This window comes from Saccopteryx bilineata, chromosome 6 (genome assembly GCF_036850765.1).
Source record: "Saccopteryx bilineata isolate mSacBil1 chromosome 6, mSacBil1_pri_phased_curated, whole genome shotgun sequence".
Lineage (NCBI taxonomy): Eukaryota > Metazoa > Chordata > Mammalia > Chiroptera > Emballonuridae > Saccopteryx > Saccopteryx bilineata.
The window spans coordinates 199,936,601-199,962,817 of record NC_089495.1 but is presented as its reverse complement, the minus strand read 5'-3'; the positions used below and the strand labels follow the sequence as shown (position 1 = coordinate 199,962,817).

Genomic DNA, 26,217 nt, shown 5'->3' with positions numbered 1-26,217 from the left:
CCTGCGTGCACTCGGCACTGGTGTCCTATCAGCGGGAGGCGTTCTTGGGGTCTTCAGGGTCTCTTCCCTCCAGCTGGGTGGAGGGCCTTGTTTCCGCCCTGCCATTCCTCCCTACCCGGACCGTTAGCTCTGTTGCAGCTCCCCACCTACTCCAACTCCTCTCTGCATCAGTTTCACCAACTATGGGCCGAGTCCTCTAGGGAGAAAGGACCACGTTGCCCCCAACTTGGCCGAAGCTTCACTGCTGGTTGTCGCCTGTGCCTCTGTCTATGTCTTTCTCTGAAACTGGCAGTCCCTCTCATTGCAAGCAGTGGCTGGTTGGCCTTCGGTGGCAGGGTCTGCACCCCCATTCCTGTTCCCCCCCCTTTGTTCTGTTTATTCTCCTGGGGTTTTCTTGACCCCCTACCTCAGTCCTGTAGCTGTCCCCTGTCCTCTGCCACCCTCGTCTCACCTGACCCTCAGCCCCAGCAAACTCGCATTCTCCAGGGAAGGCGTGGGGGGCTCTCCTCGCTGCCTGTGCTCTGCCTGCCCACCCTCACCTCACACATCACTCCCCACGCCCCCTGGGCCCCGCCACCCTACTACCCCAGCTTCCTGACAAGCTCCCCACTTCCTGGCCTGTGTGCCTGGAATGCGTCCTCTGTGTCAGACGCTCTCCTGACTCAACTGTGTCACTTCCTTCAGGAAGCCTTCCCTGGCTACACCTCCACCCAGACTGGGTTCCCGGCCCCTCCTTTCATTCATACCAAGTCTCAATTGGGTACAGACACAATTTTAGGAACTGGTAAGCAAGAAAGCAGAAGAGCAACTCCCTGACTACGTGGTGCTCACATTTTAGAGACAGATAACATACCATACAGTACTCCAACATGTGATACGCTAGAGAAGGCTAAGGAATAAGACAATAAAGCAGGGAAACAAGACAGGAAGTCGGGCCGGCCGGAGGAGCAGCATTATAGCTGGATAGACTAGGAAGGCCTCACCTGGGAGGTGCTATCTGAGCCACGTGAGGGACTTGCCCCCGGGCGTTCCGCTGCCTGTGCTGCTGGTGTCTCAGCCTGGACCTGGGATAGCAGGGAGCTTTCCTTTGGGATGCCAGGCCCAGGGAACTTGAGGCGGGGGGTGACTTAAGAGACCCCCGAGGCCACCGTAGTGCTGTACCTGATGAACATCTGCCACGTGGTGAGGATGGCAGCCCAATCAAGTCGGGATGAGTTAATCAGACCAGGCTGTGCATGTCGTGAGGTCAGGTTCTATACCTGTCAGCTCTGCAGCCTTTTCACCCACCCTTTCCCCATCCACACAGCTCAGGGCACTGGGGAAGCCCAGCTACCCAAGGGCAGAGCTACCCCGTGACCTCAGTCTAGGACCAGAGCAGTGATAACCAAGCCAGGCAAGTTTTCCTCTTGGGGCATTCTGAGTATGTCAAGAGCCTGAGGAACAGGCTGCAGGAACAGACACAGAGAGACAGGAATTGAGTCCCTTTAGCAGCGGAGTCTTGAGGTGTAGAGAACTGAGCTCTTGTTGCAGGCGAGAGAACCATTTCTAGAACTTGTAGCAGGAGGAGGATCTTCCAATTTCCAAACCACATTAGTGCTCTATTAGTCCTGGCTATGAACAGCACTCAGACTTGCCATGAGGCCTTGGGGGTGGGAGGTTCAATTTTGTTGAATTTTTATAAGCCATGGGCACATGACCAAAACTTCAGTCTTCTGTTCCTTTGTAAGAGACTTTACATTCTTTGCTCATAACAGCCTAAAGGGTGTTACTTACCAGCATAGCACACTTATACAAGCAAGGTGCTCAATCTGCCTTTAAGGATGACGAATGAAGCCAGTGGTGGCATTCATGGTGTGCACCAAGAATAGCTCACCAAGGCCTCTCTGTCCCCATGACTACAACTGCCATGTCACCAGGGTACCTAACTCCACTAGCATCGGGAAGCAGCCTAGTAAAATCATTAAGAGCCTATAGAATTCTGATGTCCCTTCACTGCTATGGGGACATAGCACATTCTTTTGTCTCTTTGAACAGTTTCTGGCTCTGTTATTTGACCATCAGAATAGCACTTACCCCAAATAGTAAGGATTAAATAAAATGATGTGCATTAAATACGTAACACAAGACCTGCCTCATACTAAGTGTTCACTAAATGTCATCTATTTTTATTTGATGAGCATGTCTTGCTAGTTGATAGCTAAATGAAAAACGAATATAAAATGTCACGTGTGCCTGACCGAGGACCCAGGTTTGAGACCCTGAGGTCACCAGCTTGAGCGCAGGCTCATTTGGTTTGAGCAAAAGCTCACCAGCTTGGACCCAAGATCGCTGGCTCGAGCAAGAGGTTACTCAGTCTGCTGACAGCCCGCGGTCAAGGCACATATGAGAAAGCAATCAACGAACAACTAAGGTGTTGCAACAAAAAACTGATGATTGATGCTTCTCATCTCTCCGTTCCTGTCTGTCTGTCCCTGTCTATCCCTCTCTCTGACTCTCTCTCTCTGTCTCTGAAAAGAAAAAAGTCACGTTTTACTCTGTATAGCATTTTATGTCTCCTCAGGCTATTGTGTTCAGTGTCCTGATGTTTATTTAGTCTTTAATTTTCCTTGAGCTGTGTGTGTATGTAAAACTTTATTATGTCGGTTTAAGTGAAAAAAATTTAAAAGTTGGTAAAGAAAAAGGTGCAGGAATATAACACCACCTTCAAAGCATGATTAGTTTGTATTAATATATTTCCTCTACCAACTCCTACCTACTATTAAATCTTGTCTGGGCCAGTACAGTAAGTCCTTATACCTTACATTTTATGTAAAAGCCATATTGTTATTAAAAGTGTTTATTGCTTATATAATTTGTTTTCATTGTTCCATTGATATATTTTTCTGTTAAAAATATTTAGGCATCTTGGGTTGGAACTGAACACATATTTTTTTCCCATTAAAATGAATGGAAAGGTGAAGATCATAAATGTGTCCAAAATTTTCTTTTCATTCTGGAAGGGAGGTTCTCCCTAGGGACTTCTGCCTTCATCTTATTCACCAGATTCTGTCTCATTGCCACCCTTAGCTTCCAGGGAGCTTGGGAATTAATTGAGTGCTTGCTTTCTAGCCTCTGTGGTTTTGAGATAAATGCTACTGAGTGAGCTTCTTAAGATAGTTGTGACAAGGTATTTAATTGAAACATTGTTTTGAAAAGAAAAAAAGACACACACAAGAAACATTGTTTTAATCCACAAAATGTTCTGGATATAGCACAGCTTCTGTCCTGGAACATTCTTACTCCTTATTCTTCAATACTGTAGCTACTTTGCCCTTGGTGAGGGTGGGGTGCAAAATCTCGAGGAGACGCTTCTCTTCTAGCCTTTTTTTTTTTTTTTTTTTTTTTTCTGAAGCTGGAAACGGGGAGAGACAGTCAGACAGACTCCCGCATGCGCCCAACCGGGATCCACCCGGCACGCCCACCAGGGGCAACGCTCTGCCCACCAGGGGGCGATGCTCTGCCCCTCCAGGGGTTCGCTCTGCCGCGACCAGAGCCACTCTAGCGCCTGGGGCAGAGGCCAAGGAGCCATCCCCAGCGCCCGGGGCCATCTTTGCTCCAATGGAGCCTTAGCTGCGGGAGGGGAAGAGAGAGACAGAGAAGAAGGAGGGGGTGGTGGAGAAGCAAATGGGCGCGTCTCCTATGTGCCCTGGCCGGGAATCGAACCTGGGTCCCCCGCACGCCAGGCCGACACTCTACCGCTGAGCCAACCGGCCAGGGCCACTCTTCTAGCCTTTTGACAGGTATACCAGTTCCCTTGTCACTCCTTCCTCCCCATGTCTTCAAACTGAAGGTAAAGAGTCAGTCTCGTCTTTGCTTCCTTCTGCCTTGTTCAAACAACTGCCTTCAGTACTACACACTACCCTAGTCCCTTCTTCCCTTAATACCAAGGACAGTCTCAAGGCCATGTCCACTCTCCTATTCTTAGTCCAAACCTCCTCATTTACACTTCCAAGCACTTGAGCTGTACTTCTCTAATATCTTGTTTTCTTCGTTGAAGCTGCAGCCAAATTGTTGAAAGTGGTACTGTTTACAAAATGTGTGGTGCATTAAGTGCTCAAACTGGTATCTCCTGCTATTATTATTACTATTAGTAATGTCTTATCGCTTATATCAGACTCAGCTCCTTAATGAGAGGCTCTGAATCCGAGGCTCTGAATCCGAAGTCTCTGATTGATCTGTGTAACCCACACCTGGCCTGGAATTGAGCATTACTCTTAATTTCTGCTATACCAGCGGGTAAACGGCAACCTTTCAAAGAAAGGGTGCTGCAATGGGCTGTGAGAAACTTCAGAGGCTGGCTGAGGGCCAGAATCTTGCAGAGAAGACCCTAATTCCGTCCGCACCTAAAACAGGCAGTCCGAATTGATTCTGAGGGACGCAGGTGGAGCGCCGGACAGCCCGTACTGCGTTGAGGGATGTGCAGTCGTCATTTCACTCCTCCTCTCCACTTGATCCGGAAAGGGAGGAAGCAATGAACCCCGCGCGTCGATCTGGGATAGCTGCGCACGCGCAGCTTCCGGCTCCGTGTCTCGGGAAATATTTGACGCTACCGCTTCGGACTCACAGAAGCCTCTGATCAGGCGCGTCGCGCACGCGCAGTGACCCACTCGGCTCGGGGAGTTATTTGACGCCGTCGCCTCTGGCAGTCGGAAGTTGCCAGAGCAGAGCCCAGCCGGCCGGCCTGATCAGCCTTCATCGTCCCCGGGCGCCCTGGAGAATCGCTGACCGGTAGACGGACCGACCGCCTGAGGACAGTCCGCCGGGGTAGCGAAAACGCCGGCCCTATGGCGCAGGTGGCGTGAGGCGGAAGGCCGAGTGCGGCCGGCGGTGGCGGCGGCGCCCGCCCCAGCGATGCGGGCCCCGCCCGTCGCCTCAGGTAACCGGGAGGCCCTCCCCGTCGCTGCCGGACCCTCCTTCCTCCTGCCCTCCGGGCCGTCCCGGGACGGCCCAGCCTGTTTCTCGGTCCCGGGTGCTCCAAGGGGCCGGCCTTCGGAAGCACATCTCCGCATTCTTCTTTTTCTCGGGGACCCACGGGGTCCGGGGGAAACTTGGCCGTGGAGCCGGCGGTGTCGGACGGGTTTGCTCAAACCCGGTCCAGCCCTTGGGAGCCCCCGGGGCCGGGCGATCTCCCTTCGGGACGGCCCGGGGAGGGGGCGGGTCTGCAGCGGAGCCGGGCAACTCCGCGAGGACTCGGGTCCGGCGGGAAGGTCGCTGGAGCTGCTCCCTCCGCGCGGGGCCGGTGCTGCCCGCCGCACAGTGACACTCGGGGGAGGACGAGCGAAGACTGAGAGTTGACAGCGAACCTTTGCTGAGCGCTTCCTCGATGCCAGGCGTGGTGTCAGGCCGTTCCGTCCCCCGCGTCTGACTTCACGACCACCCTACCCTGCGCCGTAGCGTTAGGGTCCCCATCGTACCGAGGGAGGCAGCTGGGGACCCGAGCGGCGAGGTGGCTGGACTGGCCCAAGGTCACTCAGCTGCTCGTGTGAACCTAAGCAGTCTGTGACTCCAGATTCAAGTTCTTAGAATGAGGTCAGCGTCTCTCCAACTTGGTGGCGGGTTCAGGTCACCCGGGGAAGCTTTCAGAGAGTCCTGCTGCCCAGGCAGCGCACCCAGAGCCATGACAGCAGCCTCGGGGGCGGCGGGTTCAGGTCACCCGGGGAAGCTTTCAGAGAGTCCTGCTGCCCAGGCAGCCCGCCCAGAGCCATGACAGCAGCCTCGGGGGCGGCGGGGAAGCCAGGCGGCCGGACTGCCTGCGAGGGCGCGGTAGGGTACCAGTGTGCAGTCCAGTGTGGGGGCTGCGAGGTGGTTCTGCATCTCAAAGGGCGTTCCGGTGTTTCCGGCCTTCAGTGTGTAGGAGAATCATCTGGGAATCTGTTTAAAATGCAGTTGCACCAGCAGAGGTCTTTTCACTAGGCCCGCTGACTCCTACTCCTTGTTTAAAGTCTGTTGGGAATGGGAAGTGACTATCTCCGTAGGATTTCGGGAGTTGCCTGGACCTTTTAAAGTGTATGCATGTCATGCAAAACTGGGTTTGCAATTTTCCTGAATATACAGCATTCAGAGGGCTAGTGTCTCCACCCTCTGGGCCCTCTTTGCATGTGCTGTTCCTCTGCCTTAGCATAGCCTCCATGTTTTCTCCCCACTCCACCAAATTCACACACTTCTGCTGTGTCTCATAGACAGCCACATAGCCGTTCCTTCCCATCTCTGGCTGCAAAACCCCCAACGTCCCCATATTCAAGATGCCTCTGCCTGTGACCCCCCCCCCCCCCCCCAACCACCTTGGGGCTTTTCTTTCTGCCCCTTAGGATCAGCATGAGGGAATTTACCAGTTGTTCTATTTTTTATGTTGTGTTTCTCTCTCTTCTACTAAATTATGAGCCGCTCGAACCATTTGTTCTGCATTTTTGAATATTCTTCCCTGTGCTTTGACATACAGACTTTAAAAGGTTTTACTGAATGGAATGTTTGAGTCCCTTTTTTAAAAAAAATTTTTATTATTATTTATTTTTATTTTTTTACAGAGACAGAGAGAGGGATAGACAGGGACAGACAGATAGGAACGGAGAGATGAGAAGCATCAATCATTAGTTTTTCATTGTGCATTGCAACACCTTAATTTTTCATTGATTGCTTTCTCATACGTGCCTTGACCGCAGAACTTCAACAGACTGAGTAACCCCTTGCTGGAGCCAGGAACCTTGGGTCCAAGCCGGTGAGCTTTTTGCTCAAACCAGATGAGCCCGTGCTCAAGCTGGTAACCTCAGGGTCTTGAACCTGGGTCTTCCGCATCCCAGTCCGATGCTCTATCCACTGCGCCACAGCCCGGTCAGGCTGAGTCCCTTTTGTATGTAGCATAGGTTTCATGCTGCAAATAGTTTTCTGTTTCCATTTTTTAAAAGTTGTAATGTTTCCATTGGTTTGAGAAGGGGGAAGGCAGGGGGGAAAGCATCAACTCGTTCCACATAGTTGTTCCACATAGTTGCACATTCATTGGTTGCTTCTCCTGTGTGCCCTGACTGGGGATCGAGCCCGTATGCTGCTGGGATGGCGCTTTATCCACTGAACCATCTGGCCAGGGTCTATTTCCAGTCTTGCAAAAAGTATATAGTTGTTAACCTATCTAGTTGTGTTCTTTTGCTTTGAAATCCTCAAGTTAGGTTCATTAATTTACCTGTCTAGCAGCTGAATAAACACATTGAGTTCTTACCACTGGCAAAGCACTATGTAGGACTAACTCTATGCAGTGGACATTGGTTGATTTTTAATATCTGACTTTATCACAGTCAGATACAATCAGTTTTGTAGTGGAAACCTTTTTATTGCCTTTAGGCCTTTGCATATGTTCCCCTCCTCATTGTCCAAAATAGTGTTTAGTTGCCATCCACTAACTATACTATATTATTGCCTTATTGGTACTTGGTAATGGAATTGCCATTTGGAGTAGTTCATCCTATTCACCAAAAGAAGTGGTGGTACAAGAAGTACTTGATGGAGACTAAAACCTTGAAGTCAGAGGAACTGACAAATTTAGTGTATATGATATTTAGTGCATAATGCCTTAAGTGCGGTTGTCCACCATATTTATAAGTTTTAAAGGAAGGCAAGGCAATAATTCAGATTGTATTTGTTCTTGATTGACCTTAAAAAACCATGTAAGATTTATAAAAGTAAGCAAGTCTGTGTGTGAAGGTCCTTATGAAGAAGTTTTTAGACAATAAAGATTTTTTTATAACAGTTAAATATGGCAAAGTATGTGACAGAATAAAAAGCACATTTCCTATAATGACATTCTTTACAGCCTAAGGATTGTCATAGATTTTCTTGGTTCAGTTCTCTGTGTTTCTCAGCTTATAGACTAAGGTTGATATAGAAGCTGATGGGACAATTCATGTTAAATTCAGATACTCAAGAAACCTGCCTTTGTTTCTCTGATCAGATATGGACAGAGTATCCAGTTCTGGCCTCAGCACATGGAAGAAACTCAATCTTTAAGTCTGAGGTTTAAGTCTCTAGTTGATTTCCAGTGTAAAGGTGAAAATTCCACATGCTCAGTTAAAGACCAGAGTAATTCTAATCATGATAGCGTGAGACCTAGAATTTGAGATTCCTGTCGGTGTTAGCAGGCATGTTCCCTGGCATGTGAAAAGACCTTTTAGATAGAATCCATGTTTTCCTTTGGTGCAAAGTGATTCAAGTTATAGAATTAAGTTACATGGAGTTTAATTCTTTTTTTTTTTCCTTTACAGGGACAGAGAGAGAGTCGGAGAGAGGGATAGACAGGGACAGACAGACAGGAACGGAGAGAGATGAGAAGCATCCATCATCAGTTTTTCGTTGCGACACCTTAGTTGTTCATTGATTGCTTTCTCATATGTGCCTTGACTGCAGGCCTTCAGCAGACCGAGTAACCCCTTGCTTGAGCCAGCGACCTTGGGTCTAAGCTGGTGAGCATTTTTTATTTTGCTCAAGCCAGATGAGCCCGTACTCAAGCTGGCAACCTCGGGGTCTCAAACCTGGGTCCTCGGCATCTCAGTCCAATGCTCTATCCACTGCACCACCACCTGGTCAGGCTAATTCTAACTTTTTATAGGTGAAGAAAGTAGGTAACTTGCTGAAGACAGACATGGTTGGCTGCTAGCACATATAGGACTAGAAAGCAGGCCACTTTTTTCTGGATGCACTGTGCCCTCTACACTCATTCCTTCCATGTGAGATCATGTGTTCATGGTTATTTAGTATGTGTGTTGGGGATGGCTGAAGTATACAGAGTGGTCTGCTATGTTTGAGATACTCAGTTAGATGTACAGTGGGTGCTTGGTGTGTGCCTCGTGTACTTTGCTATGTAAACTGGGACATCAAGGTAAGTAAGACACAGCCACTGTTCTCAAGCAGTCTATAGTCAAGATTATATGAAAGCAAAAGTATAGTATCTGTCAGCTCTGTCAAATAGAACTTTTCATAGTGATGGAACTGTTCTATATTTGTGGTGTCCAGTATGGTAGCCACTAGCCACATGTGCACCTGAAATGTAACTAGTGTAACTAAGAAACTGAATTTCTAAAGTAATTTAAGTAGTACATGTGGATATGGCTACTGTATTGGACAGAGCAGCTCTGAGGCATAAAAGATGAGAAGTGGCCCTGGCTGGTTGGCTCAATGGTAGAACTGGCCATGGCCAGTTGGCTCAGTGTTAGAGTGTCGGCCTGGGGTATAGTCTGGGGTTCGATTCCCAGCCAGTGCGCACAGGAGAAGCGACTATCCGCTTCTCCACCCCTTTCCCCCCTCTCTCTTCACCTCCCACAGCCATGACTCAATGAGCACATTGCCCCCCCCCCCTCCCCCCCGCTGAAGATGGCTCAAGAACTCAGTTGCGGAGCAGTGGAGCAGTGGCCCCAGATGGGCAGAACATCAGCCCTAGATGGGGATTGCCAGGTGGATCCCAGTTGGGGCGCATGTAGGAGTCTGTCTCTCTGCCTCCCTGCCTCTCACTTGATTTTTAAAAAAAAAGATGAGAACTGTGGTGGTGCTGTTGGGGGGAAGGCAGGTATTCATATATATATATATATATATATATATATATATATATATATATATATATATATATAGTTGTTGTTAGATCAGCAAAAGCTGCCTGTTTCCACAATATGGAGGAATGTAGGTAGAACCTGTCTGTCTTTCTTGTAATTCAGGTGATAGGATCCCTAAGTTAGAATCTGGTGTATCGGTGAATACATTCCGTTTTGGTCAAACTTGATTGATATTTGCCTTGTAGGGTCAGTAAGACTACAAGAAAAATATGCACTATGGTCTTTTTGCCTGTTATTAGTCTTCAAGTTATATGGATGATCTTGTGTGTGTTTTGATACTCTGTAAATGAGGCATGCCTGATAATATGCACCTTATATTTGTACCTCTCAAAGTATGTTGATTTATGTTGTTTTATTTGATCCTTTTCCAAGTCACTTTAAGCTAGGTACTGCAGGTATTCTCCCTGCTTCACAGCTGAGGAAACCGTGACAAAGAAATAGTGAGTGACTTGTCCAGGGTCATAGAATAAGGCATAGAGTCAGAAAAAAAAGAGCATTGGACTTCGGGGCAAGTTTCTTATCCCAGCTTTACTGTTACTTAATGTGACCTGAGTAAGTCATAACCTTACTTTGTTTCCTCACCTGGAGGCTAGTGATATCTGTCTTAACTTTCTAGGCTTGTTATCGAAATAAAATGTAATAACATGTGAAAACTCTTTGAAAATGATCAATGAGGCCCTGGCCGGTTGGCTCAGTGGTGGAGCGTCAGCCTGGCGTGCGGGGGACCCAGGTTCGATTCCCGGCCAGGGCACATAGGAGAGGCGCCCATTTGCTTCTCCACCCCCCCCCCCTTCCTCTCTGTCTCTCTCTTCCCCTCCCGCAGCCAAGGCTCCATTGGAGCAAAGATGACCCGGGCGCTGGGGATGGCTCCTTGGCCGCTGCCCCAGGCGCTAAAGTGGCTCTGGTCGTGGCAGAGCGACGCCCCGTAGGGGCAGAGCCTCGCCCCTGGTGGGCGTGCGGGGTGGATCCCAGTCGGGCGCATGCGGGAGTCTGTCTGACTGTCTCTCCCCGTTTCCAGCTTCAGAAAAAAAAATACAAAAAAAAAAAAAAATGATCAATGATACAAAGGTACAAAGTCTCTAATATTTTTTCTGTTGTATGTCGCTGCCTTTACAACTTAGCGTGACAGCTGTAATGTTGGATGCTACTGTACTATGGTGTCATCATGGATTCCGCTTGCCTTCCTTACCGTGAGACCTCTTGGGCAGCCATTGCATCCTGTTTATATCTGCAGGACACTGGTACCTACATCCTAAGACAATGCCTGACACGTAGCAGGTGTGCAGTAAATGTTTGTTTAGTGGAATAATTCATTTCTAGATTTACTTTACAAAGTTTTTTAAAAAATTGTTCTCTGTAGTTAGACTTGAAGCTCTTTGGGAACAGGGATGATATTTATTCATTACTTATTCATGATGTTATATTCCCTATGCCTGGTGTATAGAAGGCAGATAATAAATACTGGTTGAGTCAGTTGATGTAATTAGTGTCAGATTGTGGTAAATGTCTACCACTATATTGATCATTTTGCTAATTTGTCAGTTAGGCCAAACCTTCGTGTTACTCTGCGGCAATACCTATAAGCCATAAGCTGTTACCCAGCACGTAGCTGCCTGATAACACTAACCTCCAGAGAGATTACCTAGAAAAGGGGTGCATGTAGAGGTGGGAGGGAAATTAAGTGATCTGCAAGGGAACACTGTCATCTTCCCCTTCCTCTTATCAGATTTACTTCTGGAGCAGTGAAGGTAGCAACTTCCAGCTAGCAGCTCAGGTTGTTAGCTGACAGATAGCCTGTCTGGGGAGGAGACTCATAGGATCCTTAATTTAGCAGTCACAGCCCTTAGTCATTGGACTTCAGTTTTGTCTTCATATGTTACTGTGGTGTCCAGCCCTCCCCATCCTCCATGCCCTTCCCCTCCTCAATATATTAGTCACACTGGAGTTTGCTTTTCTACTTGGCCTTCAGCCTGTCTTGGACACTTCCATCAAATTTCTCTGCTCCCAGTTTTTTGGTTTTTTTTTTGTATTTTTCTGAAGCTGGAAATGGGGAGAGACAGTCAGACAGACTCCCGCATGCACCTGACCGGGATCCACCCGGCACGCCCACCAGGGGGCGATGCTCTGCCCCTCCGGGGCGTCGCTCTGTTGCGACCAGAGCCACTCTAGTGCCTGGGGCAGAGGCCAAGGAGCCATCCCCAGCGCCTGGGTCATCTTTGCTCCAATGGAGCCTTGGCTGCGGGAGGGGAAGAGAGAGACAGAGAGGAAGGGGGGGTGGAGAAGCAAATGGGCGCTTCTCCTATGTGCCCTGGCCGGGAATTGAACCTGGGTCCCCCGCACGCCAGGCCGACGCTCTACCGCTGAGCCAACCGGCCAGGGCCTCTCTGCTCCCAGTTTTATTAAGTTAATCACTAGTCTAGCATCAATAGTTTTTCAAAATTGGTCACTGCTTAACTTTGAAATCTTAACACTTTCTACATACAGCTTTCTTTTCTGCCACTCTGGTTTTTAGTTTTCCGTGCTGTTTTTTGCTGCTTGAAGCAGGCATCCTTCCTCTTATATATTTGTATTTTTTCTTCTACCCGTCCCTTCTTATTCTCACTCTTATCCACTCAGTTGTCTTACTTTTTTTAAAATTGTAATCTTCCTTCAGTACCCAATCCATATGCCCCAAAGAGAGTCTCCTCTGATCTTTTGTTTTCCACCTCAGCCCTTTTTTCAGTCAAGAGTAATCTTTTGTCCTCTGTATTGTTACAATGTCTCTATAGCTTTTTTTTTTAAATGGTGTTTAACACTTCAATTTTCTCATTTATAATACAGTCATTTATGTATGTATTAGCTCCTTAAACTATTAAACTCATTTGAAACAGGAACCAAGTCCTCTTAACCTGTCTCCTTCCTGGTCTTAACAACTGCATTGGTTCCTGCCAGTGTCTGAGTGTTCGTATGTATAGGTAGGATGCTGATAGGCACTCATTGCTTCTTGATGTGATGCTCTGTTAATAAAAACTAATGCACCAAATTGTACCAGTTCCACCACTCAGAATTACTTGCATTTCTTTGTGCTCCTTCTAATCATTAGTCATGTATATTATGTTTATCTAGTTTTAATTATGGCGCATGTTTTTATTTCTCCATGGAATCGCTACTATTTATTGATTGCTTACTACGGACTAGGACATGTTCCAAACATCTTATTACATACATTAATTTTCTAATCATCACAACAACATGGAAGGAGGCTATTATCCTACTATTATCCCCTTTTTACAGATGAGGATGCTGACACAGAGCCTGAATAACTTTCACAAGGTTTCTTAGCTTGCAGGTGGGATTTGAATCTAATAAGCCTAGTTCCAGAGCTCTGGCTATTAACCAGTCCTCTTACATGTTTTCTCTTCTCTTTGTTTAATGGCTACATTATAGTGTGTGTGTGTGTGTGTGTATATATATATATTCTAATTATGAAGTCATTCCTGTCTTTTGCATGTGCAAGAGAGAGAGAGAGAGAGAGAGAGAAAAGGAAGGGAGAGATGAGACATCAACTCATAGTTGCGGCACCTTAGTTGTTCATTGATTGCTTCTCATATAGTATGTGCCTTGACCCCGGGGGCTGCAGCTGAGCTAGTGACCCCTTGCTCAAGCCAGCAACCTTGGGCTCAAGCCAGTGACCTTTAGACTCAAGCTAGCGACCATGGGATCATGCTGATGATCCCATGCTCAAGCCAGCGACCTTGGGGTTTCAAACCTGGGACCTCAGCATCCTTGGTCAGCGCTCTAACCACCGTGAAGTCACCTGTCAGACAAAGTTATTCTTTTTTTTTTTTTTTTTTTTTTTAACAGAGACAGAGAGAGAGTCAGAGAGAGAGAGGGACAGATAGGGACAGACAGCCAGGAACGGAGAGAGATGAGAAGCATCAATCAGTTTTTTGCTGCGACACTTTAGTTGTTCATTGATTGCTTTCTCATATGTGCCTTGACCGTGGGCCTTCAGCAGACTGAGTAACTCCTTAAGCCAGCCACCTTGGATCCAAGCTGGTGAGCTTTAGTCAAACCAGATGAGCCCGCGCTCAAGCTGGCAACCTCGGGGTCTTGAACCTGGGTCCTCCGCATCCCAGTCCGACGCTCTATCCACTGCGCCACCGCCTGGTCAGGCCAGAGTTATTCCATTTTTGATGGGCAGTTAGTTATACCCACTTTCCCATCTTATGTATAATATAGTGGATGTCTTGTGCATTTTTCTTTTTCTTTTTAATTTTTCCATTGATTTGAGGGAGGGAGAGAGAGAGAGAGAGAGGCATCAACTTGCTGTTCCACTTAGTTCCATTTAGTTGTGTACTGATTTATTGCTTCTTGTATGTGCCTTGACCAAGGATTGATTCTGCAACCTTGGTGTTCTGGGACAAGCCTTTATCCACTAAGACAATTGGCCAGGGCCTTGTACATTTTTTTATTGATTTGTTTTATAAGGAAAAATTAAGTGGTTTTACTGAGTCAAGGCATGTGATAATACTGTCTCCTCTGTATTCGCAAAACATTCATGCTATCCTTGGGTGAGTGGTTAGAAAAATGGCATGAGCCTGAAGTCCCTTACAAGTGTGACAATTTATTGACAGGATAGAGGTACAACCCCCCTGGCAAGTGGACTGGGCAATCGAGGTCCAACATTGTTCTGCCATGATGCTATCCTGAGAGATTGATGTGGAAATGGACATCCTTGCCCTGGAGGACCTCGGCTCTGCAGCAGTTGTGGTTCCTGAATAATGATGCCCTCAGATCTCTGGTTTGTTTCTTTGGACAGTTATGGAATAACTTCATAATTATATGTGTTTAAGAGTAGGCTGGTCACTGACAACACTGGACCCAAGAGAATTTCACTTTACCAAATCTGGCACTCTGCTCTCTTTTTACTCCCTAACATCAATAAAAAGAAAAGTGCTAGGACCTCCTTAGTTGGGTTATAAGCCCCACCCCTGGAGCAGAGGAGGGTTGGGGTGACCTCCAGGGCAGCAATACTTCATCCCTAATGTATGCCACAAGATTGTGTTCATTTAGTTACCAAAACTCGCATGTGCTTTATCAGAGGTATAAACTGACCTATGGATGAATTCTTTTAGCCCACATTGTGTGTGAGTGTTTTAATTATTTGCCAACATTTAAAGAGTAGGAGAATTCACAGAAATGTCCAAATTTTCAGTTTCACTTGAAAAAGAGGATTATCTGCCAAGGTAAATAGTCCTTCAAGGTAATAGTTGGCTAGGGCTGAACAGTGGCTTTGTTCTCTACTGCAGTGCTGGATTCTCTAATTTGCCACAGTGCCCACCCTACCCGCTTCACTGTTTTAGTACGTGTTTGGTTCCTAGATGAGGAGACCCAACTTCGGATCTAATGTTTAGTAATGACCACTTTATTGTCCTGAAATTAACAGGCACTTATAACCTACCAGCACATAGAATTTTAAAAAATCAATGAAAATCTTTAACAGATGAGAAACAAATTATCCTTCCAGTAAAATTAGTATTTCAACAGAAATGCTCAGGTACTAGAGGACATAGTGAAGTAGTCAGATGCTTGTGTTTACTAAGTCTTAGAAGTTGGGAAGACAATAATATGGCACCTTTTCTTTATATTTGACATTTTGAATTAAGGGCTAAATAAGTATAGATGTAATGCTTGTGATTGTGTTCCTGACAGCAGGGTGTGATATGAGCAGCTCAGATGCCATAAGTGGTATAGCCTTTGTTGATGTGATTTTTCTGAAATGGTGAACAAAACTTGGTGTGATAAGGTTCTAAACATAAAGTGCAGTCTCTTTTCAGTTTAAATGAGTAGTTACTTGCATTACTGGAAAATTCAGTGGATATTTCAAAAGCATAAAATATTTTGTATTTATGTACTGGAATTAGATTTTTAGGCTTAGCAAGAACAGAATGCTTTTCTGGCAAACATTTGAATGTCATGTGAAGTGTAGTGTCATTGTTCATTGTCCAGGACTGTCTCCTGCATTGCAGGATGTCTAGATTTCCTGACTCTGCCCATACATACCAATAGCATGCCCCAGTCATTGTGTTAAGCAAGAGTGCGCGAGATATTTCCCTCAGGGGCGGCTCTTTTCTATTGAAAATCATTGACTCATTGACCTAAGCTCTTGAATGTGTCCTGTTGGCCTTACCTCCTAATCAGAATTGAGGTTTTATCACTTGTTTTGCTAGTTTAGTAGGTACAAAATGATACCTTAGTTGCTTTGCTTTGTGTTTATTGAATTCCTTGTTTGTCTCCAATGTTTATTTTCTCTTTTATTGTTTAATTTGCCTATAAATCTCATACATGTTTGTCTTAATTTTTTTGTCTTGTATTTTGTTAAAATTTAGCATGTTTTTCTATTTGTGAATTTTAATATTTTAGTTCAACTTTTTTTTTTTTTTTTTTTAGAAAGGGGGTGGGAGAGAGAGGAAAGAGAGAAGGGGAGGAGGAGCAGGAAGCATCAATTCCCATATGTGCCTTGACCAGGCAAACCCAGGGTTTCGAACTGGTGACCTCAGCATTTCCAGGTCAACGCTTTATCCATTGCGCCACCACAGGTCAAGCTTAGTTCAACTTTTTAAATTACTTTTTAAGTTTCTTGAAAGCATTCATTTCATGTTCTTACATTTAATCATTGAAACATTAATATATTTAAAAAATTAAAATTTCTTACATTGAAAACTTTAAAGAGCTTTTAAGAAGAACTTAAAAGCTATTGAACTTGTTTTGATAGTTTTTTCTGGTGTTTTTAAAAAAATGATACTTCTGCCCTGGCCAGTTGGCTCAGTGGTAGAGCATTGGCCTGGTGTGTGGAAGTCCCAGGTTCGATTCCTGGTCATGTACACATGAGAAGCAACCATCTTTTTTTCCACCCCTTCCCCCTCTCTGTCTTCTCCTCCTGCAGCCATGGTTTAAATGGTTTGAGCAGGTGGCCCCAGGCACTGAGGATAGCTCCATGGCCTCACCTTGGGCATGAAATAGGAATGGCAGCCCCCAGATGAGCAGAGCATCACCCTGTAGTGGGCTTATTGAGTGGATATTGGTAGGTCAGGGTGCATGTGGGAGTGTGTCTCTCTGCCTCCCTGCCTCTCACTTAATTAAAAAAAATATATATTCCTGTCTTCAGAATTGGTAAGGATGATGACTGTTTCCTTCTTCCTTTTTTTTCCTTCTTATCCAAGTGAGAAGAGGGAGATAGAGAGACAGACTCCAGCATGTGCCCCAACCAGGATCCACCTGCCAACCACTTCTGGCGCAGATGCTTGAATCAACCGAGCTATCCTTAGCACCTGAGGCCAGTGCTCAGACCATCTAAGCCACTGGCTGGGGAAGGAGGAGAGCGAAAGAAGGAGGAAGAGGGAGGGGAAGAGAAGCAGATGGTGGCTTCTCATATGTGCCCTGACTGGGAATCGAACCTGGAACATCTGCACACAGGGCTGTCACTCTGTCCACTGAGGCAGCTGCCAGGGCCTTAACTCTTTTTCCTACTTAAGGTACTCCATTCTTTTGTCTTTTTCTATCCTGGAACATAGAATGATAAGGATTCTCTCGTGACATAAGTATACCAAATCTGATTATTTTATCCCTTTGCACAATGGCCATCTGTCCCAGCACTGTTCCAGGGCTTCTGAGGGCTCTTTTGGGGAGGTGTTCAGACAGCTAGCTGCTTCTCAGGGTTTGCCTTCCTACCTGATCTCATCATGAGTTTATTTTAGGATATTTTTCAAAACATTAAGATGTGTGTTTTTCTCAGTCTTGAAACAATAACTTTGCAGCTTCTTTATCTTGCCATTTAGGGTCAATCTGTATTTTACCTCCTTTTATTAATTTGCAGCAGTATAATTTGACATGTAATTCTGTTTTGTTTTTGCAGGTGCCATTTGGATAGTCCTTTAGCGGCACGATGTACTCTGAGTGGAGGTCCCTGCATTTGGTGATTCAGAATGATCAAGGTCACACTAGTGTTCTGCACAGCTATCCAGAGAGCGTTGGGCGAGAGGTGGCAAATGCAGTGGTCCATCCTCTTGGGCAGGCCTTAGTTACTCCTTCAGTGACTGGTACTGAGAGTTTGTTAAAAACTGACAAAGAAGTAAGTGTTTCTTCATTTCATTCTACTACGTGAAAACTTAAGTTTATTAATGAACTTATTTAGCATCTTTTTAATGGATCTCTGCCTGTTGCAATGTGACTTCTCGATTTTGACCTTATTTAGGATGAGAGTTGGAGGCTTAGAGTTTGTGGCAGTTATAAGGGATAAATTGCATCATTGTGCTGCTGGGACTTCCTACTAACCAGCAGACTCAATTCTCCACTTGAGCTATGTGCCCAAGCCAGAGACTTGAGTGTTATGCCCTTTCTCCTAAACTCGGGACTCATCTTCAGATTCCCATTCAGAGGAACAGTTGCAAAGTCTGCGTTCGTGAGGAGGGTTTTCTCTGTTCAGAGTACCCTAGCAAGGACTTGACCCCGGGGCACTCTCTTCTGGGTGTATTTGTGATTCCTTGCTGCCTTGTCCTGGGAAGATGGCACTTGAGTAGATAGAGGTGCCCTGGCGAAGGCCTTGTTTATTCTCCTTTCCTACTCTCCAAAGGAGGCACGAGATTAGTCCTTGAATCGAGTGTCCTCTAGAATTATAGGGTTAAACTAGCATGTGAAGATATCCCTTAAGATATCTTTTCCTTTGTCTTTCATCTGATAATTAGGGACCTGCAGCCTCTTCTAGAATTCTTTCTCTTGTGCAGCTAAATCCTGCCCCCCCCTGCACTCTATTTGTCCTTCCTTCACTGTGCTGACTTCTTTGATATTTATTGCTATTTTATATATTACATTACATTATATTGTTATATTACTATTATATATTTTCTACCCTTAGCTTTTGTAGCTTTTGAGCTTAAAATTTTTAATACATATATTTATGTTGGTTCAACTTCAGTTTTACACTGCAGAAGTGTGTGAATCCTGAATTTCTATCTAAAAAGTGAGCTTCCTTTTTAGGTTTGTGATATCTACTAATAGGCAGCATATAATCTGTTTTTCTCTTTATTTCTAAGATCTTGGCAGGGCCATTGGTGTGCCATTGGTCACCTTCTTCCAAAATGATCTTGGTACATTAGTTCAGTGTTACTCTGTTATCTGGTGTTTCAGCCAGTTATAAATCCAGTCATTCTGCCTTCCTCTGGGCCAGTGGTCAGCAAACTCATTAGTCAACAGAGCCAAATATCAACAATACAACAATTGAAATTTCTTTTGCGAGCCAAATTTTTTAAACTTAAACTATATAGGTAGGTACATTCCTTATCAAAGTAGCACCCGCACGTGGTATTTTGTGGAAGAGCCACACTCAAGGGGCCGAAGAGCTGCATGTGGCTCGCCAGCCACAGTTTGCTGACCACTGCTCTGGGCCATAGGTCTCCATCTTGTCACACAGGACATCCTGCATCTCACTAGATCTCTTGCTAAAGCTCAGATTTCCTTTTGCTGAAGAAGGCTGTTAATGGCATGGTGAGAATAGCTTCAGATTTCTAGTTGGAAGACAGGGGTACAAGTTTTCGGCTCCAGCATTTTTAAACCCGTGACTTGGGACAAATTGCTTAATCTTTGTAAGCTTCAGTTTTATCTATAAAATGAGGATAGTTTACTGGCTCACTCAGGGAAATTTTGATGGTTAGATGATATGCATGGGAGTGCTTCATTAGCTGCCAGGATTATACAATTGTCAGCTGCCTTCATAGTAACCCTGATAATAAAGGAATGAAGTTTGTCTGGCAAGACTTGTTCTTTTGAGCAGGCTGGTTCCCAGTGATCATGCTTCCCTTTTATAAATGCTCACATCATCTGCTTAGTAATTTGTCCCAGTTTTGTCCAGAATTCATTTAAACTTTCCATTTTATAGTATCTGGAACATAGTTCATCCTCTTGCAAATTGGGCTGTTTTCTCTTTCTCATCACACCTTATTCATTCTTTTTTTTTCTTTCTTTCTTTTTTTTTTTTTTTTTTTTTGTATTTTTCTGAAACTGGAAACATGGAGGCAGTCAGACAGACTCCCGCATGCGCCCGACCGGGATCCACCCAGCACACCCACCAGGGGGCGATGCTCTGCCCATCCGGGGCGTCGCTCTGTAGCGACCAGAGCCACTCTAGTGCCTGGGACAGAGGCCAAGGAGCCATCCCCAGCACCTGGGCCATCTTTTGCTCCAATGGAGCCTTGGCTGCGGGAGTGGAAGAGAGAGACAGAGAGGAAGGAGAAGGGGAGGGGTGGAGAAGCAGATAGGCGCTTCTCCTGTGTGTTCTGGCCGGGAATCGAACCCGGGACTTCCGCACACCAGGCTGACGCTCTACCACTGAGCCAACCGGCCAGGGCCACCTTATTCATTCTTTATGACCGTAGCCAGTGGTTCAGCAGTCTCTTGGGCAAGTTCTTGCAGCTTCTAGCATGTGATGCAGATGAGTCAGGAGGCTGGAACTCATTTAGTGCAGCTGAGTGCCTTGTTAGACTCTTTCCCGCTTCAGTCCCTTTTCCTTGTGTTTGTTCTTACCCTTCCATTTTAAATAGTATTTTCTTTGGCAGAGAAAGGAGTCACAAGATAAGAGTTGAGCAGTTCATTTTCCTTCCTGTTTTTAACATTGCATAATCTGGAAATGGAATGTGATTGAATTTGTGTACATGATTTCCTAAACGACACATGTACCCTTATGTAATTAAGTGGAGAAAAGCATCTCAAGTTTTCTATTTCCACCCAATCTCTGTAAAATCGAGATGTTTTGTATACTTTCTTTTTCATAGAACAAATAATAATGTCCAAAGGGTAAATGCCAATATAGGCTTAATATTTAGAAAGAAATAATTTATTTTCTTAAAACTTCTGCTTAGGAAATGTCCAGGTATGTCTTAATACAGGGGTCGGGAACCTTTTTGGCTGAGAGAGCCATGAACGCCACATATTTTAAAATGTAATTCCGTGAGAGCCATACAACGACCCGTGTACATTACGCATCATCCAATAAAAATTTGGTGTTGTCCCGGAGGACAACTGTGATTGGCTCCAGCCACCTGAACTGTGAACATGAGCGGTAGGAAATGAATAGATTGTAATACACAAGAATGTTTTATATTTTTAACGTTATTTTTTTTTATTAAAGATTTGTCTGTGAGCCAGATGCAGCCATCAAAAGAGCCACATCTGGCTCGTGAGCCATAGGTTCCCAACCTCTGTCTTAATATATGGAAAGTGTGTTCTGTAGAATAAATCTGATATGTGTGTTGAGATGAAAATACTATCAATTGAATGGTTTTTTGGCTATAAAAGAGGTTAACTTTTTAAATTAGTCTATTGAGATATAGATAGGAATGTATGATAATTCTATATGTATATTTTCATTTATTCAGGTAAAATGGACCATGGAAGTAATTTGCTATGGACTGACCCTTCCATTAGATGGAGAAACTGTAAAATATTGTGTTGATGTATATACAGACTGGATTATGGCTTTAGTGTTGCCGAAAGATTCTATTCCGTTGCCAGTTATTAAAGAGCCTAATCTGTATGTTCAAAGTATACTAAAACACCTGCAAAATCTTTTTGTACCAAGGTAAGTGATACCTGTCTATCTGGCCTATTACCAGTATCATAGTAAGATATTCATAAGTATTACCTTTTTACGTTATAGGAGCTGATTTAATTGTTAGTTCTTCAAACAGTTTCCTGTCCTTAAGCTGTTGCTTTCTCTTTTCAAGGGTTGTCAGTAATATCTGTCTTCCTCTTCAGACAGGAACAGGGCTCCAGTCAGATCCGACTATGCTTACAGGTTCTGAGAGCAATTCAGAAACTGGCCCATGAGTCATCCATCATGGCCCGAGAAACCTGGGAGGTCTTACTGCTCTTTCTGCTGCAGATTAATGACATACTTCTAGCTCCTCCAACTGTTCCAGGTGTGGTTGTTTTTTTTTCTAATTTGTTTTTGAGCTTTGGATAATTTACCTTTAAGTTCAATGAGTAGTAGACTCAGTGGGGACTTAAATTTTGGCATGACAGTTGATAAACCAAGGTTAACAGTTCTTAGAATGGAAACCTTCAAAGGCATGATACGAAGTTCTTTTACCTTTGGTGATGGTAGGATGAATTAATGCATTTTTGGTCATGATAGAAACAGTAACTTATTTAGTATATTAGGAGAAAGTCTATATAAGAAACAACAAACTAATTAAAGTAGAACCTAAATGTAATGTGCTTGGTTACAAAGTAGTTATCAAAGTAGACAGAAAACTTGGTAGCTACAGAAGATCTTTTCTTCAGCAGATGAAACCTGCACCGTCTTCAAGTGTTCTGTTTAGCAGCATGGCAGTGTTCTGTTTGTTACCTAGCCATTACAAAGCCTCCTATAAACAGATAGGTTGACATTCTAATCCCAAATTCTCCACTACTCCTCTGTGTAGTCTCTTTACTAATGTACCTGTGAGTGTGCTTGTGCTCTCATACAGATGCAGTGCCCAGGAAAATGTCTAAAAGGCATCTGGAATTTTTTGTTGAAAGGGACTCCATAATAAGAATACCCTGTCTGGTATTGATGGTAGTTGATCAGTCTTTGACTCATTGTCTCGCTGCTATACTCTCCCCAGGCCTGGGATCTCAGCAACACAAGGCAGGCAGTTTGTGCCCTTCTGGAGCTGGTTATTGTTCAAACTTGATTTTTGCTCAGTTGAGAAACACATCTTTGTATCTTTTCCTTCTAATCCCCAGTTTGTGTTCTGAAGCTCTGCAGAGTGCAGCAGAGGAACAGCTGTGTTTCCCGCTGGAGGCTTGTCCTTGTGCTTCCTGCTCTGTCTCCCTGTCCCTGCAAGGGTGGCTTTTACTCTCCTAAAGCAATTTATAACTAAGTTTGCAGGTAGAAAGACTTGATTACATACTGGCTGGGTGAATGTGGACAAGTTACTTAAATTTCTTAAACCTCAGTGCACACATCTTCAAATTGGGTTAATTGATCATTAGTAATAGGTGTTATAAATACCTGTGCTGTAGAATTAGTGTAGAGGATTATGGCAGGTCATGTGTATCAACTACTTCATACAAATTGACTCCTAGAAGTTACTTGTCATAGACATACATCCTTTCCTCTCTCCCCTCTGTGCTCCTATCCCACTTGCTAGAAGATTAAGATCTTGGGTAAGAACTGAGCAAGGTGACTTGAAAACTTTTTAAAGTGATAATTCTTTGTTGTAGCCATGATTTCCTTCAGAGGAGCGCCACAAAAATCATTTCTTGTTCTTACTATTAATTGGTTGGTTGAAAGTCAAAACTTTTTTTTTTTTTTTTTTTGTATTTTTCCGAAGCTGGAAACGGGGAGGCAGACAGACTCCCACATGTGCCCTACCGGGATCCACCTGGTATGCCCACCAGGGGGCGATCTCTGCCCATCTTGGGGCGTTGCTCTGCCACAATCAGAGCCATTCTAGCACCTGAGGCAGAGACCATAGAGCCATATCCTCAGCGCCCGGGCAAACTTTGCTCCAATGGAGCCTTGGCTGTGGGAGGGGAAGAGAGAGACAGAGAGGAAGGGGAGGGGGAGGGGTAGAGAAGCAGATAGGCGCTTCTCCTGTGTGCCCTGGCCGGGAATTGAACCCGAGACTCCTACACGCCAGGCTGACGCTCTACCACTGAGCCAGCCGGCCAGGGCCAAAACTTAACATTGCATTTATTTTACTTTTTTGACCAGTCCTCCCAAATCAGCAACTTAAAGATTCTGCTTTAAAAATAAGTATACCAAAGTTTTCTTTTCTTTTGTTGTTAAGGTGGCATTGCTGAAAATCTAGCAGAGAAGTTGATCGGTGTTCTCTTTGAGGTTTGGTTACTAGCTTGTACTCGGTGCTTCCCAACGCCTCCTTATTGGAAAACAGCCAAGGAGATGGTGGCTAACTGGAGGCACCACCCAGCTGTGGTGGAGCAGTGGAGCAAGGTCATCTGTGCACTCACTTCAAGGTAGGCTATTGCCACTGACTTGCCTTTCTTCACCCATCTTGCCTAGTTCTGTCTTTTGGGGATTCATGGAATACATTGTAAAAAGCCTGTATCTTGTGTCTGTTATTATGATACTTTAAATATAGAATCAAGCCATTTGAAAAAATAGATGTAATTGTTTAAGCAAGTGTCTTAGAAAAGCAGATAAACTTTGTACTCTGCCTCCCCTCCGCCAAAATCCCACTCTTAATTCTGATTATTGAAATACAGAAAGGGCAAAAGTAGATTTATAGTTGTTCATATGGGAAATAACATAATAATTTATAAATAATGCAAGAATAAATTCTTTGTTTCTCATACTTACAACTGTAAACCTACTTTTGCCCCACCCTATATTCATAGTTTTTTGTTCTGAAATAAACATTTTTAAAAACTGAGCTATCATAGAAATTGTAGAATCTTAGTTTCTTCCACATGATCATTATTTGGGGGAAAACAAAACAAGAAAACCATAGAAAGTTATAGCAGAAAAAGTTAAATTCACCAGAAATCCTGTCATATATGTTTATACATAATTTTACAGAAATAGGATCACACGGTGATGTGCTACTTTGTAATTGAAGTAGACGTTTTTCATAATAATAATTTTACCTTTTTACCATTTATATATAATGCCATCATTCAGCCCTATAAGGATTTCTTTTTTTCTTTCTAGTTTTTGAGAGAAAGGGAGGGAGAGAGGGAGGGAGAGATAGATAGAAGCAGGGAGGGGGGAAGTGGGGAGAGAGAGGCATCAACTTGAGTTGTAAATGTATTGTTTTAAATAGCTTTGTAGTTTTTCTTTATATATGGAATTATAATTCATTTAATAATTACCTTTTTTATATTTATGTTGTTTTTAGTTTTTGCTTTAAAAATATTGTCGATATGAATGCTTTATATATTGTCTCTGTATTCTTGTTATTAAGATCTAATTTCTAGATGTGTAATAATTGAGTGTAAGGGCTTTGAACAACTTTTAATACATTTGGAATATTACTATTAAGTAATTGTTGAAGTACTTTTAAGGTATACGATAAATTCTCAACTTTGTGTAAAGCTATATAGCAGTTATTATAAATAAATTATGGTTTAGTTGTGTTGAAGGAGTTTGCAGTGGGGTAAAACTTTAAAAAATAATTTATTATTTTATATGACTAATTAGATCATTATATAAATATAATTGCATTATATAATTATAATTTTTTATTTGCCATTATATACAGATAAAATTTTTTAATTTATAATTTTATGAATTAGTAATATATAATTTTAAATTTATGTTAATATATATATATATTATAGGCCCTGACTGGTTAGCTCAGTGTTAGAGTGTTGGCCTGGCATGTGGATGTCCCAGGTTTGATTCTTAGTTAGGGCACACAGGAGAAGTGACCATCTGCTTCTCCACCCCTCCTCTTCTCTCTCTCTTTTTCTCTTCTTCTCCCACAGCCATAGCTTGATTGGTTCGAGGCCCTGAGGATGGCTCCCTGGAGCTTCTGCCTCAGGTGCTAAAAATAGCTCAGTTGCAATCATGGCCTCAGATGGGCAGAGCACCAGCCCCAGACAGGGGTTGCCAGGTGGATCCCGGTTGGGGTACATGTGGGATTCTATCTCCCCTCCTCTCACTTGGAAAAAGAATTAAAAAAAAATATGTGTGTGTGTGTGTATTATAAAGTTATATATAATTATAAATATATTATAAAGCTATATGTTTATATGATAAAATCCAAACTTTATATGAAATATTTAATTTACATTAGTGTTATAAATTTAACAAATTTATAATGTAAATTATATAACTTATAAAATAAAGGAAAATATAAATTATTATAAGTAATAATTTATTAAAACAAATTACTTAAATGTTTTTAAAAATCTTTTATAAAACTAGAAGTCTGCTTTCAGTAGATCTGTTTTACAAACAAAAGTTTTTATTTATCTTACTTCAGTGATGTATAATACATGTTTCATCTATTTTTTCTTGTTTCTCTTATATTTTAATACTTGAATGTATCGTTCATCCTGTTAAGAAATGAACTTAGCGGTGTGCATTTTTTCATTTTCTAGATTGTTACGCTTTACATATGGTCCTTCCTTTCCTCCATTTAAAGTTCCCGATGAAGATGCCAGTCTGATCCCTCCTGAAATGGATAACGAGTGTGTTGCACAGACGTGGTTTCGCTTTTTACATATGTTAAGGTACTATTATTTTAGATTTGCATGTGCTCTTTACCCGGTGCGCGTCTTCAGGCAGGAACCGTGCTGGAACTCCCATTGGATTTCAGCGTCAGCTGGGGCCAAAGTGCACAGCACACAGCTACATCACGTGCCTTCTGCTGTCTCTGCCCGAGTGGGGTCGGGCTATCCTCAGCTGCTTGTGGCCTGTCCTGTGCAGGAGCTTGTTCCCTGTGGTAGACGCAGCATTTGTTCTCTTGCCTGGCTGCAGCCTGGGTGATATCTCTCCCAGCACTTTGTCACATTCGTGGGGACTGGAGACTGCCTTGCTCCTCTCAGTGACCAGCACTGACTGGTCAGTCTGGCTCTCAGAGTCTCTCTTCTAGTAGCCTCA

General features: G+C 44.0%; 1 protein-coding gene across 4 annotated transcripts in view; it reads left to right on the top strand.

Annotated features, from left to right (window-relative positions):
- Positions 1 to 4,636: 4,636 nt before the first annotated feature.
- RALGAPB (Ral GTPase activating protein non-catalytic subunit beta) overlaps positions 4,637 to 26,217 on the top strand; it is a 71,299-nt gene continuing 49,718 nt past the window's right edge. For 2 of the 4 annotated variants that reach the window (XM_066237490.1, XM_066237489.1), the window contains exons 1-6: positions 4,638 to 4,915; positions 17,527 to 17,742; positions 21,041 to 21,243; positions 21,420 to 21,583; positions 23,441 to 23,627; positions 25,716 to 25,847. In XM_066237490.1, the coding sequence (XP_066093587.1) occupies positions 17,557 to 17,742; positions 21,041 to 21,243; positions 21,420 to 21,583; positions 23,441 to 23,627; positions 25,716 to 25,847 (872 nt within the window). In that variant the 5' untranslated portion in view covers positions 4,638 to 4,915; positions 17,527 to 17,556. Of the gene's footprint in view, positions 4,916 to 5,099; positions 5,569 to 17,526; positions 17,743 to 21,040; positions 21,244 to 21,419; positions 21,584 to 23,440; positions 23,628 to 25,715; positions 25,848 to 26,217 lie in introns of those variants that run through there. The other 2 variants (XM_066237487.1, XM_066237488.1) reach the window with 2 other exon arrangements.